The 17,405-nt window shown below is 38.9% G+C and overlaps 1 protein-coding gene, 1 non-coding gene and 1 pseudogene across 5 annotated transcripts in view; 2 read left to right on the forward strand and 1 right to left on the reverse strand.

Moving 5' to 3' along the window:
- The window catches only part of TRPM6 (transient receptor potential cation channel subfamily M member 6), a 169,946-nt gene that overhangs the window by 105,163 nt on the left and 47,378 nt on the right, over positions 1–17,405 (reverse strand). For all 4 annotated transcript variants that reach the window (XM_070794665.1, XM_070794664.1, XM_070794663.1 and 1 more), the window contains exon 2: positions 567–646. In XM_070794665.1, coding sequence (XP_070650766.1) covers positions 567–646 — 80 coding nt within the window. The remainder of the gene's footprint in view (positions 1–566; positions 647–17,405) is intronic.
- LOC139184713 (small nucleolar RNA U2-19) lies at positions 15,894–15,973 on the forward strand. The gene has a single exon (XR_011568277.1). It is a non-coding gene; the product is annotated as a small nucleolar RNA U2-19 (small nucleolar RNA).
- LOC139184712 (small nucleolar RNA U2-30) lies at positions 16,123–16,180 on the forward strand (annotated as a pseudogene).

The following is a 17,405-nucleotide window of genomic DNA, read 5'->3' on the forward strand; positions in this document are numbered from 1 at the left end:
TTAATTCTTTTCCCTAAGGGCAATGCTACCCAACCTTAATTTCATGGATCCATTACCCTGGGGAATTTTCCACAGCCCTGTCTTCCTTTATCTTTCACTGGCTACTGTTTTGAACTTTGTTCTACAAGTAGAGTTTTCAAACGATTGTCAAGAACTCGGAGTGGTCAAACTCAGGTCATTTCATTCTGCTGCCCATTATCTGCTCAAGGAAAAAGCCTGCCGGAGGAAACAATTAACTGTTTCTATATCTGAGCATGGAGTCCTGAAATATCCCAGCTACTATATTCCATAGACACCTGGGGATAAGGAATTCACAGTATGTTGAAATATCCAATACTCAAAAGTTATAAATTATCCAAACCCACATGGAATAGATGTAGTACTAGATACTTCCCTGGTATCTATCATTCCACTAGACAAACAAGTGTATTAAAGATAAAGCAAGAGTAAAATTTACCACAATACCAACAGTGGCTCTGCCAAGGTAAAGTCATAGCTCTAAATTTCAATAAGCAGTCTTCCAAGTACTGTAGGTTTAAAAAGAAAAATGTAATTAAAAATTATACCTGTGAGGGTCTTTAGAGCTGGGTATGATTTTGTTACATTCTCTCTTGTTGAACACTCCTTCAATCCAAGATTTCTGGGACTGAATAGAAAAATGTCATTATTTTTGTAGCCTAATGAAATAAGAACTCAGTATAACCACAGTAGGCCAGGTAGGCAATATATGTTTAATTATAATAGACACAAATTAAAATGCCAAGACCAACCCCAAACAGACTAAGTGTTCATTGGCTTCTATTACAGACATATAGACAGAAATAATTTGAATGCAAAAATTTTCCCAAAGTTAATTGGTCCATAATCTCATTTAAATGTAAGATCCCTAAATGCATAAAACTCTACCAAGGAAATAAAGATATAGCTGAAGCATTTTCTTAATTCTTCCAAAAGTCACTTTTAAATCTTGCACTGTAACCCTATAGAGTGAATATGAAGCTCTTAAACTTCAAAAATCTCACTTATAAAGTCCTACTCTGGCTAAGATTTGACAGGAAGCTGGAAAGAATGTCAGAGGAGGGCTGTAATCTCAGCAAGATTCTATGAAAGGAGTTCAATCTAAAACTAATCTGAAGGATATGTAATGGGGAATACTGCACATGCGCCCTCAGAAGGGACCTTAACTGAAAAACTGATTTCCCGATTCACAAGATAAATGCCCGATTCACAGGAAATGAGACTTAATTCCTGACCAATAACTATCCACCAACAGTCTCTCCCATCCTCAAGACAATGAATTGACTGCTTGGACTCTGACTGGATGCCCCCTTCTTTGCACTCCCTGTCCCAAACCCTCAACAGATTCACCTGTAGCTTGCGACAGCATGCATTTCCCAAATTGCAATTCCTCTGCTATTCCCAAATGAACTCAATTTCTGGTCATTCAAGCTCGCCCCAGTTTACTGCTTTCTTTAAGGGAGAATTTGCTGCACATTGTATAAGCATAGGATTTTATTGGGTAAATTTCAAAATATCTGAATTCATTCAACAAACATTTTAGAATAGGCCTCCATGTGGCATGCTGGGAATCCTATGGCAAATAAAACAAAGTTCTTACTCTGAAGAAACTCAGAATAAAAAGAAGGAAATGGATAACAAATTGATATAATTAAACCTCATGTGTAACAACTATTAAAAATAGCTCCAAAAAGAGAACTTAATTCAGGGGCCTATGTATATAAATTAAGCAAGCTAGGCTCAAATATTCCCTTCTTTTAAAAGGCTAGACAGCCAACACTAGTAGAACTATCTGAGCAAATTACTTTCTTCATACCTGTTTGCTCATCAATTAAAATTGGAAATAATAATAATAGTAATACCTTACTGTGCTATTGAAAGGAATTAAAAGCTTAGATTTCTCCTTGGGACCTATTAAGGCTCAATAAAGCTTAGTTATTATTATTGGTAAATCAGAGGTAAAAATTAGCTTTTTGGTTGGTAGCATGGGAACTTAACATTGGTGTATTTTTTTCATAGAAAAACACTTTGGTGAGCTCCAAGTCTCCCTCCTAGGACCTCTCATATTACAAAGAATGATTTTTATGGGTCCATTTTTTCCCACCAGACTCCAGTTCCTAACAGGCCCCTAACCAGTCATTGCTATTGCCCCAGGGCCCAACCCAGTGATTACAGAATGAGCAACAAAACGAACACACTTAAAATAGAACTTCAAGAATTCATGTATACAATTTTCTCTCCAAGGGTGTAAACAGGAAACCTGTGCCCTAACAAGAACATGGAAACCTTCCTCCTGCAACTCCCATATCTTATCTCAAAACTACAGGAAAAGAAAAGCAGGCTTAATTTGCAAGCGTTTCAAAACAATTCTCAAATTAGAACTTTATTTTTTTGTCCCTACCTCATAATGGTAGCCTTTTGCAATATACACTTCAGCACCTGTGGAACAGGTTCCCCCGTGTTCAGTTCAACAGAGTACCATTAGAAGCCATATGTCTGTTGGTTCTGATTCAATAGCCCACATCTATTCAGGGCAAATAATCGACATGTATTTGCCACTTGGAGCAGCACATTGTTGTTGATATTAGAGAATGTGCCATTTCTGCAGCAATCATGGTAGTCTTTATAGACTGGGTATTTTTTATATACTGCGTTAATGAGCTTGTGTTTTCATTGTGGGCGTTATTTAGGGAAGGGAAAGGCAGACAGAAAAGAAGGAAAATAGTGCCAGTCTTAGGCTGTGTTGGCACAAAGTTTGCCTCACCCTAATATATTTTACGTGCCCAGGACTGGGGTAAGGGTGGTGAACAGCAAAGAAATGTCTAAGACTAATCCTCTAATGGTAGCTATACATGAATTAATTCCTGATGTCACTGAAAGTATTTCTTCACTGGGGCTTTTTAGGGTTTCCAGATAACAGATTGTTTCTCAGGGGAATCTCTGAGAAGGAATAGTCTTAGAGGCATTTCTTGATTTAAAAAAAAAAAATTCTTCTAAATGTTCATGGATTTTTCTTTTTTAATATCCAGGGGACTGTGTGATTAGGTGCTGAAGGGCACACAGCTAACAAGTAATTTTTTTTTTAACTTTCTCATACTTAAAAAAAATTAAACATTTAAAACATACTTTTTCCAGGTTAAATTGACTACTTTCTTTTATATCTATGTTTCTATACACGCAACACTTACTTGCACCTGTTCAGTTGTTTTCTTCTCAACATTATTACAGTCTACTTCAAGATAGGCATTAGCTTATTTATCATGGAATCTACACCATGCAGGGAAGCACCAGAATGGATCAAATAGACAAAATATTTTCACACTCCAGATTGACATTTTTTATTTTCTCTACACAGCCCCTCCCTTGGAGCAAGGACACACTCAAATTGAGTGGCAGGCAGATGGATGTGTTGGCTGGGGAAATACATCAATGCAAAGCCAGCCCATCTACTGGGAGACTCAGCTCAGGGTCTCCCACGGACTTTTGTCCATAATCTGAGGGATACCTCATGGGACTCACTTGATCTGAGATTAAGAGTCATAGGTAAAGGGCATCCAAATCTAAAATAACCCAAACTCGAGGATCTGGCTCACCACACTGCCACAAGTTAACCTCACTAGCTTTCTAGTAAATAATCTTTCCAGAAAACCGCATTTAGGAGTACTTCTTCACGAACACAAAATAACCTTACAGGTTTTCTTCTCTTTGGGTAGTCAAAGGTAAGCACTATTTTGATGGTAATGATTTATTTTTATTTTTCTTATTTTAATGGTAACATTTTTAATAGAATGTCAACTAAATAACTCACAATTCCCTAAAATGCCACTTCTCCCGATTGGGTGAGAAATTTTACTGACATTTTCATATACTGCCTTACTGAACAAAAGCATTTAGAACTTCATAATGACTATTTAGATTACATAAACTCATGAGTATATGAGTAAAACATTTATGAATTCTCCACAGACTCTAATGGGGAATTAGAAGAACTCAACAGTGACCTACTTAGCAGAGTATATCATAAAAGGTTCAAGCTAAAATGTCAAACATCCCTCCACATCCCAAATTGGTGAAAGCTCTCTTTACGTTAGTCCAAAAACACAATTTTAAATGGCAATGAGAAGACATCCTTTCCTCTGCTGTCACACATGCTCAGCCTTATTCTTAGGGAATTAAACTTGCAAACAAGATGTTTATTACTTCAGATCATGTGAAATCATTTTGATAAGTAGGGAAAAGGAAATGGGAGGCTTCCCTTATGAGTATTCTTTACAACTATCCCTGGATAGTGAAATACAGAGTTTAACTGAATGCTGGGCCTATTTGCTGTAGAACCACTCTAAGAAGGTTTTCAAGTTAGATACACTCAGTCTCCAATTTCCACTCAGCAAAACGTTCACAAATTTGTTATTCAGGTACACAGGGATGGTCTTTATTTATGCTACAAATATCTTCTTAAATTATCCAAAACTTTACTAGTACTATACCTAAGTGAACATAGTCTAGAAAAGTTTCTTGGAGTGAAGCTTTACTATCAGCAGAGCTATACTCAAATAATTGACTTTTAGAAAACCTACCATCCTCTGAGACAATAAAGCCTTTACTAGGAATTATAGGCTAAAGGCAATGGCATTTATGTTATCCATAGGAAGGTTTATATACAAAGAAGATTACTTGTTTCACTTTCTAAGTGTAACAGGGCAGAAAGAACACTGCTGCTTGCAATTCCATGCAGATACATATCATATATTTAACATATTTAAATACCACACATACCACATATTTAATTCAAAATCTTTGCTAAAAGAAAAGAGTAAGAGAGGGCTTATCATATTGAGTGAAGTAAGTCAGAGAAAGACAAATATTATATTATATCACTTATATGGGGAATCTAAAAAAATGATACAAATGAATTTATTTACAAAACATAAATAGACTAACAGACACAGAAAACAAACTTATGGCTACTAAAGTGGGTAATGGGGGGTGAGGGGAGGTGGAGAGAGATAAATTAGGAGTTTGGAATTAATATATACACACTATTATATGCAAAATAGGTAAATAACAAGGATCTACTGTATAGCACAGAAAACTGTATTCAATATCTTATAATAATCTATAATGAAAAAGAATCTGAAAAAGAACACACATATATATGCATGTATAACTGAATCATTTTGCTGTATACTTGAAATTAACACATTGTAAATTAACTATATTTCAATTTTTTTAAGTGGAAAATAAAAGAATGAGAGAGGACTAGAAGAAGAAAGGTGAGAGAAAAGATATAAAATGTTTAGGTGTGGGCAATTTCAATGCCATTCCACATTCAGGAGTACAGCATGCCCACGAGAAGCAGCTCTCAAACTTTGGGGAGTTAGAACTCCATATTCATTAAATTTACCAAGGACCTCCATAGAACTTTCACTTGTGGAATACAGCTACCAATATTTACATATTAGAAATTAAAACTGGGACTTTTTAAAGTATTTCCCCATCAATTCATTTAAAAAATCAATAATTATAATCAACCTAACACATGTTAAAATAAATATTTCTCATGAAAAGTATTTTTTAAAAGGTTTATGAGAAAAGCATTGCATTTTTGTCTGGCTTACCATTGTATTTTTGTCTGGCTTTAAACAGCAGGATTCTTATATCTGCTTCTGCATTCAGTCTTTTACAAAGTGGTTTTGGTTGACATACATAAAAAGAATTGACCCAACAGGGACATGGAGTTGGAAAAAGGAAATAGTATTTTAATAAACATTTTCGATATCATGGATTTGTCATGTAACGTCTGGAAAACTCCACTGTATGCTTATGATAGAATGAGTGGAAAAGGGAAACAACGTACCAGTATAAAAATAATTTTGACTTTGAGGAACTTTGAAAGGGTCTCAAAGATCCCGAGGAATCCCCAGGGGTACCACACATGAAAGATCACTTTCTAAAAGTGACCACATATAGGCACTAGGGTTCAGTGTGAATGAGAGGCAGGATCTGCTGCTTCCTGGCTGGTCTCAGGTCCGATGCACATCTTAGTCTGCACATCTCATCTCAGTGAGTGCACTGCAGTATTTCAACATCACCTATTTAATCTGGTGTTCAACTGAAGAAAACTCCCACATAGAGAAAAAAGCAGTTAGAGATCAAATCTTCACATACTTCTCTTTCTGAGCAACGCAGGAGATTTTTGAACGATACATTTGACTGCATTTATTTTTACCTTTACATCTGACTTTAGTACCTACCACATGGTTCCTCCCAAAGACATCACTGAAGCATGGTAAGAGATAAGCCCTCCAGAACTCAGGCAGTATATGTTCTGTCAGTCTACCTGCTCTTCCATTGATACTTATAAGAATAATAGCTTTATTCATTCATTCATTCAAAATACTTTGATGGGCATATTATATAATTCTAATAAAAATAATAAATAAAATTGGGTCCCAGAGACTAACACCAAAAGAGAAGAACCTATGTTTACTGATAGATATTAATACCAAATATGGCACAAGAGCAGGCTGTGGGACTCCTTAGAAGTAGAAATCCCTGCTGTCTGCCAGTATTTGGGGGAGGCTTCAAGGAGAACACAAAACTTGTCCTTGAAAGATGTCAAAGATTTTTTTTCCCCTGCACATCATGTAGGATCTTAAGTTCCTCAACTAGGGATCAAACTTACATGCCTTGAATTGGAAGCTTGGAGTCTTAACCATGGAACTTCCAGGGAAGCCCCCAAAAGATGACAAAGGTTTTGAAAGGTGACTGATGAAGTTCAATGGTGGTTAGAAATGTAGAGTCTTAGGCCTGGAGAAGAATTCAGAAGACACCAATGCTAAGGTACAACAAAAGCCACAAAGTCACTGGGGAGGAGAAAAGAGAGAAGATAAAAGAGCCAGGAATCTTGGGGAACACTAAGCATAGGGTAGAGAATAAAGTTCAGGGAATAAAAACCAGAGCGTTATTAATCGGGATGACACGATACCTGAAGTTGAGAAGCGAGAAAATTTTTCTCTCTAAAGTTTGTATTATTACAAAAGTAGGTACTTTCAAAGAAATACTGAGAAGTGTTTAATCATGAAAAGAAAGTAAGAAGGACAATTTTTGTTGTCCATGACAAATACACAGATTGAGAGAAAATCAGGAAGTAGATTGTAAAACAGAGAAGGAAGCTAGTGTAAGATATCCTTGGAAGAAAGAAATAAAACAGCCACTAGATCAACAATATAAAGCAAAGTCAATGCTTATCTAGACTTTCATATATGTCAAGTGAAGTGAAGTGAAGTGAAGTGAAGTCGCTCAGTCATGTCCGACTCTGCGACCCGATGGCCTGTAGCCCACCAGGCTCCTTGGTCCATGGGATTTTCCAGGCATGAATACTGGAGTGGGTTGCCATTTCTTTCTCCAGGGGATCTTCCCAACCCAGGGATCGAACCCAGGTCTCCCGCATTGTAGGCAGACGCTTTACCGTCTGAGCTACCAGGGAAGCCCTCATATATGTCAAGGGCTGTGCTAAATGCTTTAAATACTATTCACAACTGTGAGACAGATACAATTACCACCTCTACAGAATGGAGCAGGTTCTATGGAATACAAGCACTAGCATTCTTTTGCACTGTGTTTAATAAACAAAGTTGAGAGGTTGACTTTATATTAAGAAAGTTGGAACCATGTATGTAGATAAAAGAGTGAAGATGGAAGAGAGAATAAAAATGACTTTAGAGACTTTGGGGGTGAGGAGCAGGAAACAAAATAATATGAATAGCCAAGGAGGAAGACTCAGCCTTGAGGAAAATGCTGCTTCTTGTGACAGAGGCAAGCAGTGGAGTGGCAAACTTTCCCTTCTTGGTAATTCTGCTCCAGACCCTCTTATCTATGCTCTTCAGAATATGCTCTATGCTCTCCACATCTCCATTTAGCTGCGATGCCTGCAAATCTCAGCATTCTCCTTTGTTCATCTTAACCAGACAGAAAGGCAGGTGATACACATGTGGAATCACAGTGCCTCTTTTCATTACTAGCTCTTTACAATACAACATCAGCATAGTACAGTATCTTTTCTGTGAACCACAAAGCATAGGAAATGCTCTCTCAGTAGAGGATCCAACAAATTTAAAATAGATGCGGGGGGACTTCCCTGGCAGTCCAGTGGTTAAGACTCCACTCTTGCAGTGCAGGGAGCGTGGATTTGATTCCTGGTCAGGGAACTAAGATCCCACATGCCATGAAGCACAGCCAAAAAAGAAGAAAGAAAGAAAGATGGGGAACACCAAGAGTATCTCACTGTTCACCCTATGGAGAAACTATCATATGACTTTCCAGGAATGTCCCTAATACACTAACCGAAAAAAAATGTGTGCCCAGATGACTAGACTGTGTGACGTGTAATTGGAGACTTCAGACAAGTGGACAAGTCAGAGCAAGGTATAATGAAAGGAAAGGAAGTGGAGAGCAAGGGTAAGGTAAATGTGTTTCCTTCTCTAGTCTGTAAGAAATCTCTATCAGAAAACTGGATAAATCCTGTTCTTCCTGGGCAATTCACCCCAGGGGTTGTTAAAATAATCTCCAACCATCCAGCTATCCAGCTGTCCATTTTCCTCAGCATTTCTTTAGCTACACTTAGAAATAGGTACTCTACTTACATTTTTTAAAATTAATTACAATCACTTTAGGTAAACATTTTACAACTGTGTGCATAATTGCTACTTAGCCAAAAACAAAACAAAACAAAACAAAACAGATTTGCTGTAATGTTACAGTAGCAGGCAGTAGATAGCTCAGGTGGTAAAGAATCCACCTGCAATGCAGGAGACCTGAGTTCAACCCCCTGGGTTGGGAAGATCCCCTGGAGGAGGAAATGGCAAGCCACTGCAGTGTTCTAGCCTGGGAAATCCCATGGACAGAGGAGCTTGGTGCGCCACAGTGCAGGGGGTCGCCAAGATTAGGACGTGACTTACCAACTAAACCACCACAACCACCACCGTAATGTTATAATTGTTAAAATTATAACATTAGTTATAGTTCTTGGATTGCTCTTAGTTCTTGGACTCTAAGTCTCCACTCTTTCATGGAACATGTTAGCCAGGCCCCAGTAACTTTTTTTTTAATAAGTAATTTTGAAAATGGTGTAAATGTCACCAGTACAACCGATAAGAAAGGAGAAAATCTTTTCTGCTCATATAAGCAGTTGGAAAATGTTTTCTGCTCATATGACTCTCCAGAAAGAATAAACTATCCATTGTTCCCCTAATTATATTTAATCAAGGATCGCCTGTGAGGATATCACACACTTGTTTCCACAGGATGCAATTCTGGTATATTCTTTTCCAAGAGACTTCCACCCATTATCAACTAAGAATATTACCTCCCCTAAATCTTACATCTTAATGCAAGATTTTTACATTTATCTTTAGGATTTTTTAACTTAGTTTTTAAAGTCTTTGAAATGTTTAACTTAAAAGATAGAAATTGTTAAGATTTTTATCTGAATTTAAGCTGAAAGATTTAGGGTAGGGTACAAATCAGATTGGTTGTTTGTTTCTTTTTCTCAGAAAAAAATTACATCCAGAACAAATAATTCCCCTAAAATTCAAAGAGGAAAAAGATGTTTTAATGGAATGAGGTTGGACCAGGAAGTTGAGAATCAGAAGTCTGTCAGGGGTACCAAGAATTCTGTGAGCAACAGAGGTTGGCAGATATGAAATATCATTTGCTAGGAAAAAAGTTCCCAACTTCTCTTTCTGGTTGTTATTTGATTTTCAAAGTTCCCAAATTGTTGTTTAGAGACTGACTGTACTTTCAATGCACTTCAGGAAGGAAAGGGAACACAGTTATTGCACAATGCCTTTTTCTAAGTCATTGAAAGCCAAACTACGAAACAAGTTTTCATTTCCACTGGGTACTGATTATTAAGACATTTCTTCTATATCTAATTTCTTCTGCTAATTTAAAATGAGAAAAAATATATTCTATTCATAAGGAAGAGACCTTGAAATGACCTAAAAAGACAATTCTAAAAAAGTGATTAAACAAAAGAAAAGCAACTTTCTTCTTTAAAGAAGGTATCACTCAAATGATCACATATTTTGTGATTGTATTAAAAAGAAGAATGTTCTACCTTAGTCACTTCTAGCTACAAGCTGAGGAAGACTCTCTTTCCTAACCAAACTTGGGTCAGGCTCTTTCTGACTTGAGTCCTCTTTCTAACTAGGCCCCAAACTTGGGCTCTCTCATTAGCTCACTTAGTCAATTTTTAGAATCCAGCTGAGTTAATTTAGCAAAAATCCCCCATGCTTGGTATCTGATCACTCTACTCTGGCCCACCTTCAGCAAGACTCCGGTTGAATGGTCTAAGAAGAATCCCCTAGCCTTGATGTTTCCTCTTAACCCTTTCCATTCACTGATGGTATCCTGCTCCTTGCCCATAAATCTCCACTTCCCTTGTATTTGGAGTTAAGCCCTATCTCTCCTGCCTCCTGAAAACTCCCATTGCAATCATTTTTTCTTCACTGGTCTTCCTTGTTCTTTTTAACAAATGTCATGAAAAATTTTTCTTTAACAAAGCCCATGCACCATACATACACACACAGACACACACACACACACGCACACAAATCACTGTCTGTGGGTTAGAAAACAACACTGACAACATATTGGGATTCCAGTAATTCTTAGACACTCTCTCCTGGGCTGACATTTACAGAGCTTGTCCCTTCAGTTAAACTGAAATGAAGGACTCTGACATCAAGGAGACCCCACAGAGAAGGACTTCAGATGTCTCCTTATGGGTAAGTGGTTTCTATTCCTTCATCTACCACTCTGCTTTTCACACTCAGTATTTGCTGAACCCAAACACCAGCCAGCAAGATGCACTTTCCAGCTGAAATATCTCCACTAAAAGAGCTGCTTCTCAAAATGTGATTTCTCTTGGAAATAGTGGCTATTCTTGCAAGTAGTGGCTATTAGCAGCTCAAGAGACCAAAACATGAGCCTGAGAGGCTTGCCTCTTTATCTCATCCAAGAACAAAGATCCAATCTGTAAAGTCTTCTGCCAAGTCACTTACTCCCTCCTAGTCTGTCTTTCTTAACACTGTCCCAGGGAATTCCTTGGCATTCCAGTGGTTAAGACTCCACACTGTCACTGCTATGTCCTGCGTTCAATCCCTGGTCAGGGAACTACGATCCCACAAGCTGTGTGGTGTAGCAAAAAAAGAAAAGACTGCCCTAAAGACTCTAGCTAATACTATAAAGAGTTTAAATCTTAAGACTTTGGACTTTCTTTGTTTTAATCCAGCAAGATCTACTCAGTTGACCTGATCACAGAACAATACTGACTACTTGGAATCTGAGTTTCTCTAGGCCAGATAAGGACAAAAATTGGGGGTTTTGGTTTTTATTTGTTTGTTTTAAATCACTTTAAACAGACACTAACAGAGGTGACAAAGTTCAGTCAGGATTAACTGATCCAGGCCAAGGATCTGTAAAGTACCCTCTGGACTGAAATCCTTCTGGGAGGAAAATTCTCTTTCCTAAGATAACAAGATTCAGTTTATAGGAAGAAAAAAAAAAAAAAAAAAAAAAAACCTCTTAGCTCTTTAAAATATCAACAGAGGATATCTATCTCCTCCAGGAAGAAGAAAGGTGTTCTCATATTCAAAGGCCAACCTGCTCCACCATAACCTGTGCTGTTCTACATTGCTGTTGTTTGGTCTGTAAGTCATGTAACTTTGGTCTGTAACTCCTTTGTGGCTCCATGGACTACAGGCTGCCCTCCAGGTTCCTCTGGGAACTCCTCCCAAGTTTCCCAGGCAAGAATACTAGAGAGGGTTGCCATTTCCTTCTCCAGAGGATCTTCCCAACACAGGGATAGAACGCGGGTCTCCTGCATTGGCAGATGAATTCTTTACCACTGAACCACCTGGGAAGCCCATTCTGTTCTATATGCTTATGTGCTAAGTCGCTTCAGTCATGTCCCACTCTTGCGACACTATGGACTGTAGCCCACCAGACTCCTCTGTCCACGGGATTTCCCAGGCAAGAATATGGGAGTGGGTTGCCATTTCCTCCTCCCAGGAATTTTCCCAACCCAGGGATTGAACCTGGGTCTCTATGGTTTCCTGCATTGCCACACAGGTTCTTTGCAACTAATGCCACCTGGAAAGCCCTAAGATAATATAAATAGCAGGTATCTTACTTGGGTTACTATAACAGAATACCATAGGCTGGATGGCTCACACTACAAATATTTATTTCTCAACATTCTACAGGCTGGAAGTCCAAGATCGTGGTGCCCTCATGGTTGGGTTCTGGTGGGAACCCTCTTCTTATTTACAATAGCCACCTGCTTACTATAATTTCACATGGCAGAGAAAGCATTCAATTGTGTCTCTTCTTGTAAGAGCACTAATCCCATTCATGAGAGCTCCACTCTGAAGACCTAATTATTTCCCAAAAGTTCCACCTCCAAATACTATCACATTGTAGATTGGAGCTTCAATATATGGACTTTGGGGGGACACAAACATTTAGTCCACAGCAGCAAGTTAACAATTTCTTCAGCACTCTCTATGCACCCACTTGCACAAGGCAAAGCACTTTGTTTATATTAACTCTGCCCCAGAGCATGTGGGAAGTAGTTGCAGTTATTATCTCCATTTTACAAAAGAGGACACTGAGTCAGAGAGGTTGAGTAATTTAAACAAGAACACAATAGTTCATAAAAATGACACCAGGATTCAAACACAGGCAGTCAGATTCAAGTCCACACCTTTAATGACTTCATTTCACCATCATTTACCCACAGAACTTGCACAAGTACCAATCCCTGAAGCTGAATAGTGATTTGGGGTTTACAAATCACTTTCCTGAAGATCTGATCCTCACACAAATCCCATAAGGTCCTTAGCAGATGTAAGAGTGACATAAAGCACATGGAATGCCCAGAAAAATCTCTGCTTCATACCCCAACCTCTTTTTTTGGTATCCTTAGACCCAGAGAGAGATATCAAGAGGGTCATGAAGCCCTAGAAATTGTATAACAACTTTTGCATGGATCTGAATACATGCATTTCTCAAGAGAAAATCTCAAGAGCTCTATTGAAAATAAGTGCTACACAAGGGTCTGAATATGCTGTTCTCCAAAGAAGATATACAACTGACCAGGGAACACAGGAAGATTTTTCACATCATTAATCATTTAAATGCAAATCTAAATCACAGTGAGATACTTCTTCACACCTACTAGGATGGCTATAATCAAAAACTCAGACAATACAAAGTATTGGCAAAGATGGGGAGAAATTGGAACTCTCATAGATTGCTGGTGGGCATGGAAAGCTGTACAGGCGCTGTGGAAAACAGTCCGGAGGTCCCTCAAATGGCTAAACATAGAATTACCATATGATCCCGCTAGTCCATTTCTAAGTATCTACCCAAGAGAAATGAAAACAAATGTCCACACAAAACCCTGTACACAAATGTTCATAGCAGTATAGACCAAAAAAAAGCAAAAACAACAAAATATCCATCAATGGATGAATGGACAAATAAAACATGATATATCCACACAATGAAATTGTATTCAGCAATACAAAGTAGTACCGTTACATGCTACAACATGGATGAACCATGAAAATGTTATGTGAAGTGAAAGAAATCAGTCGCAAAGGCATATACATTGTATGAGTCTATTTATATAAAATGCCCAGAATAGGCAAATCCATAGAGAAAGAAAGTACACCAGTGGCTGCCTGTGGCTGATGGAGATGAGGAGGATGAGGAGATGAGGAGATGAGGACCTAAGGAGGATGAGGGATGGTGGGTATGTTTTAAAACTGACTGTGGTGATGGATGCACAACTCTGTGAAGATAAAAAAAAATCTCATTAAATTGTATACTTTAAATGTGTGAATTATATGATATGTGAATATATCTCAATAAATCCACTAAAAAATATATTTGCGGAAGTGGCACAGGCAGAAAGGGAGAAACGCCCGAAAATAAACCCATAAACAATTTGGGTTTAACCATAGTGGAAAACAAAATTCAGACATGTTTCTAACCAAAGGAAGAAATCAGGCCATGAATGTGTTTTGTTCAGCCCATAAGTGTTTTCAAAAATCTTTGAAGCAACTAGAAAAATGTAAAAACCCAGAGGTTTCATGTTCAACAAAAAATCTATACATCTGCATTTTCCTTAACAAGGAACAAAGTTTAAACAAACAAGCAAGCAAAAAACAGAATCTGGTAATACTAGGTTGCATTCTAATTTGGCAATGGTCTGTTAAGGCCAAGGGTGGGCAGTCATTTTTAGACAGAGCTTAAATTGCCCAGTAAGCCTGAGTGCCCAGCAGGTCAGGTTTCCACTGTGAGTTTCTGAGTCACTTATCTATAGCTTTCATCAGATTGTCAAAGGAATCTCTAACTCCAAGCACATTCACAACCTTTAGAAAGAAGCAGCCAGCAAACAGTGGCCATTTGCTTTACAGATAAGAAAACTGACCTAACTTGCCTGAGGCCAGGAGAATGTGCAGTCAGCAGTGAAAACTACTTTTTCTGACTCTTGGTTACTTTCATTACTCTTCTGGCCTCCCTGTTGATATTTCTAGAGCATCTACAATTACCATATCCTGTTCTTTTCCGCAGCAAATGAGAGAAATCAGTGAGAAAGGAAAGAACCTTCTAGACATTCCAAAATGGCATATGATTTTCAGGTTCTATGATCTTCTAATCACACAAATTTTGCCTGGACCTAAATTCCTTTGGTTTGTGTGGGCAACCTCAGCCATCCTCCTATCCCACAGCCCAAGGAAGATAAAGAGAATGTTAAACTCTTAGGACGAGGAAATAATCCCAAGAATATGTTTTCTCCAAAGTTACTAGCACTCCTGCTACAAAAAGCACAAATTCCTGACAGATTCCACCCTGGGACAGGTGGTTTGCTGATGTCAAAAATGACTATTTGGGCTTCCCTAGTGGCTCACTCGGAGAAGGCAACGGCAACCCACTCCAGTACTCTTGCCTGGAAAATCCCATGGACGGAGGAGCCTGGTAGGCTGCAGTCCATGGGATCGCTAAGAGTCGGATACGACTGAGTGACTTCACTTTCACTTTTCACTTTCATGCATTGGAGAAGGAAATGGCAACCCACTCCAGTGTTCTTGCCTGGAGAATCCCAGGGACAGGGGAGCTTGGTGGGCTGCCATCTATGGGGTCGCACAGAGTCAGACACGACTGAATCGACTTAGCAGCAGCAGCAGTGGCTCAGTAGCCTGGTGGGCTACAGTCCATGGGGCCACAAAGAGTTGGACACGACTGAGCAACTAACACTTTCACTTTTTCACATTTAGTGGCTCAGTGGTAAAGAATCTGCCTGCTAATGCAGGAGACACAGGTTCCATCACTGGTCTAGGAACATCCCATATGTCGTGAAGCAATTAAGCCCATGCGCCACAACTATTGAGCCTGTGCTCTAGAACCTGGGAACCAGGACTGCACAGCACATATGCCAAAACTACTGAAGCCCACACACTCTAAAGCCCGTGTTCTGCAACAAGAGAATAGTTCCAGCTCTCTGCAACTAGAGAAAAGCCTGCACAGCAACAAAGACCCAGAATAGCCAAAAATAAATAAATAAATAAAATTAATTTTTTTAATAAAGTACATAATTAAAAAAAAAAAAAGACTATTTACAAGAAGCTCCAAGTCCACAATAGGTAAAGTGAGAAGAGAATGTCACTTGTTTATAGTCACTTACCCCACCACGCTTTGAGTTTGCCTGGAAAGAAAATTCTATATGATGCCCACACATAGTTTAGGGAGAGGTGGGAGAATAAAGAACAACCCATTCTCAGAGATCTGCTCTTACTGAAGAGGATTAATGATGAAAATAGCCGAATCTGAGCATAAGAAGACTTCTTAGTCCACCTGACATATGATCTCAGTAGTACTGAAAAGCAAAAGAATAATTTAAAATAAGGGGGGTGTATGTGTGTGTGTGTGCGTGTGTGTGTGTATAAAGGTGACAGTGAATAACTGAGGGTTCACTGATGGATAAGTGAGAGTGGGCTGGGTGTGTGCGTGTATGAAAGGCTGATCAGTTCTGAGCAATGATGACAAGGTTTTACTACAGACCTTTGTAACTACACTTGATCTGAGCTCGGAGAAATAGGAAAAAAAAAAAAGAAGAAGAAGAAGAAGAAGAATCCAGTTCACCAGGCTGATCTCTCCAATCAAAACACACAGCATATCTGCAACCCCTGGATACCTGACTCGTATCCAATCTGGGTGGGCTTCAAGATCCAGAGCCAGCAAATAGCACAGGATCATTCCACATCAGGCCAGGGCTGGAAACTAAATGCCAGCTGGGAAACTACAGGAGAACCAGGGCCAGGGAAGGCACCTGTCTATGCCCTGCAAGCAGTAAAAGTCAAAACAGACCAGAAGGCTCTCGCAGAGAGGCACGTGCTTACAAAACCAGGAAAAGAATGAAACTTTTAAGGCAAACAAAATGACCACTTCTCACTTCTCTCAATTGTGTAATTCTGAAATAGTCTCAAAGTTTATCCGTGCCATAAACAACTTAGGGACCTTTTCCCCAGAGATATGGAAATGCCAAAACTCATGGGAAAAAAAATGAAAAATAGCATTGGGCTACCACCAACAAGGGAACATGCTAAAGGTTCTGGTGCCAAGAAGAGTTTCCAGGGAAGTCCACTGTTACCCCAACCCCTGAAAAAAGCCATGATTCCCTGCAAAAGCTGAACCCAGCTGAAAACAGGTTCAATCATGAATTCAAAGTATAGGACAGGGCTACCCTGGTGGCTCAGTGGTAAAGAACTGGCCTGTCAAGGCAGGAGGCACAGTTTCAATCCCTGGTCTGGGAAAATGCCACATGCCATGGAGCAACGGAGCCTAAGCACCACAGCTATTGAACCTGTGCTGTACAGCTTGGGAGCCACAACTGCTGAAGCTCACATGCCCTAGAGCCTGTGCTCCACAACAAAAGAAGCTGCTGCAACGAAAACCTGTGCACCACAACCAGGGAGTAGTCCCCGATGTCTGCAACTAGAGAAAAGCAATGGAGACCCAGCGCTGTGAAAAATAAAATAAAAATTACAAAGTAAAGGACAAATCCCACTATGGAGCTTGTGTGAATTTTTTTTCTTATTTTTTTAAAAATGGTGGTAAAATACACACAATGTAGAATTTACCATCTTAGCCATTTTATAGTCCACAGTTTAGTATTATTAACTGTACTTAAACTTGTGCAACCAAATCCTACGATGTTTTCACCCTGCAAAAATTAAACTTTATTCCCATTACACAACTTCTCATTTCCCAGTCTTCCAGGCCCTAGCAACCATCATTCTACTTTTTCTTTCTGT

Source organism: Bos indicus, chromosome 8 (genome assembly GCF_029378745.1).
Source record: "Bos indicus isolate NIAB-ARS_2022 breed Sahiwal x Tharparkar chromosome 8, NIAB-ARS_B.indTharparkar_mat_pri_1.0, whole genome shotgun sequence".
Lineage (NCBI taxonomy): Eukaryota > Metazoa > Chordata > Mammalia > Artiodactyla > Bovidae > Bos > Bos indicus.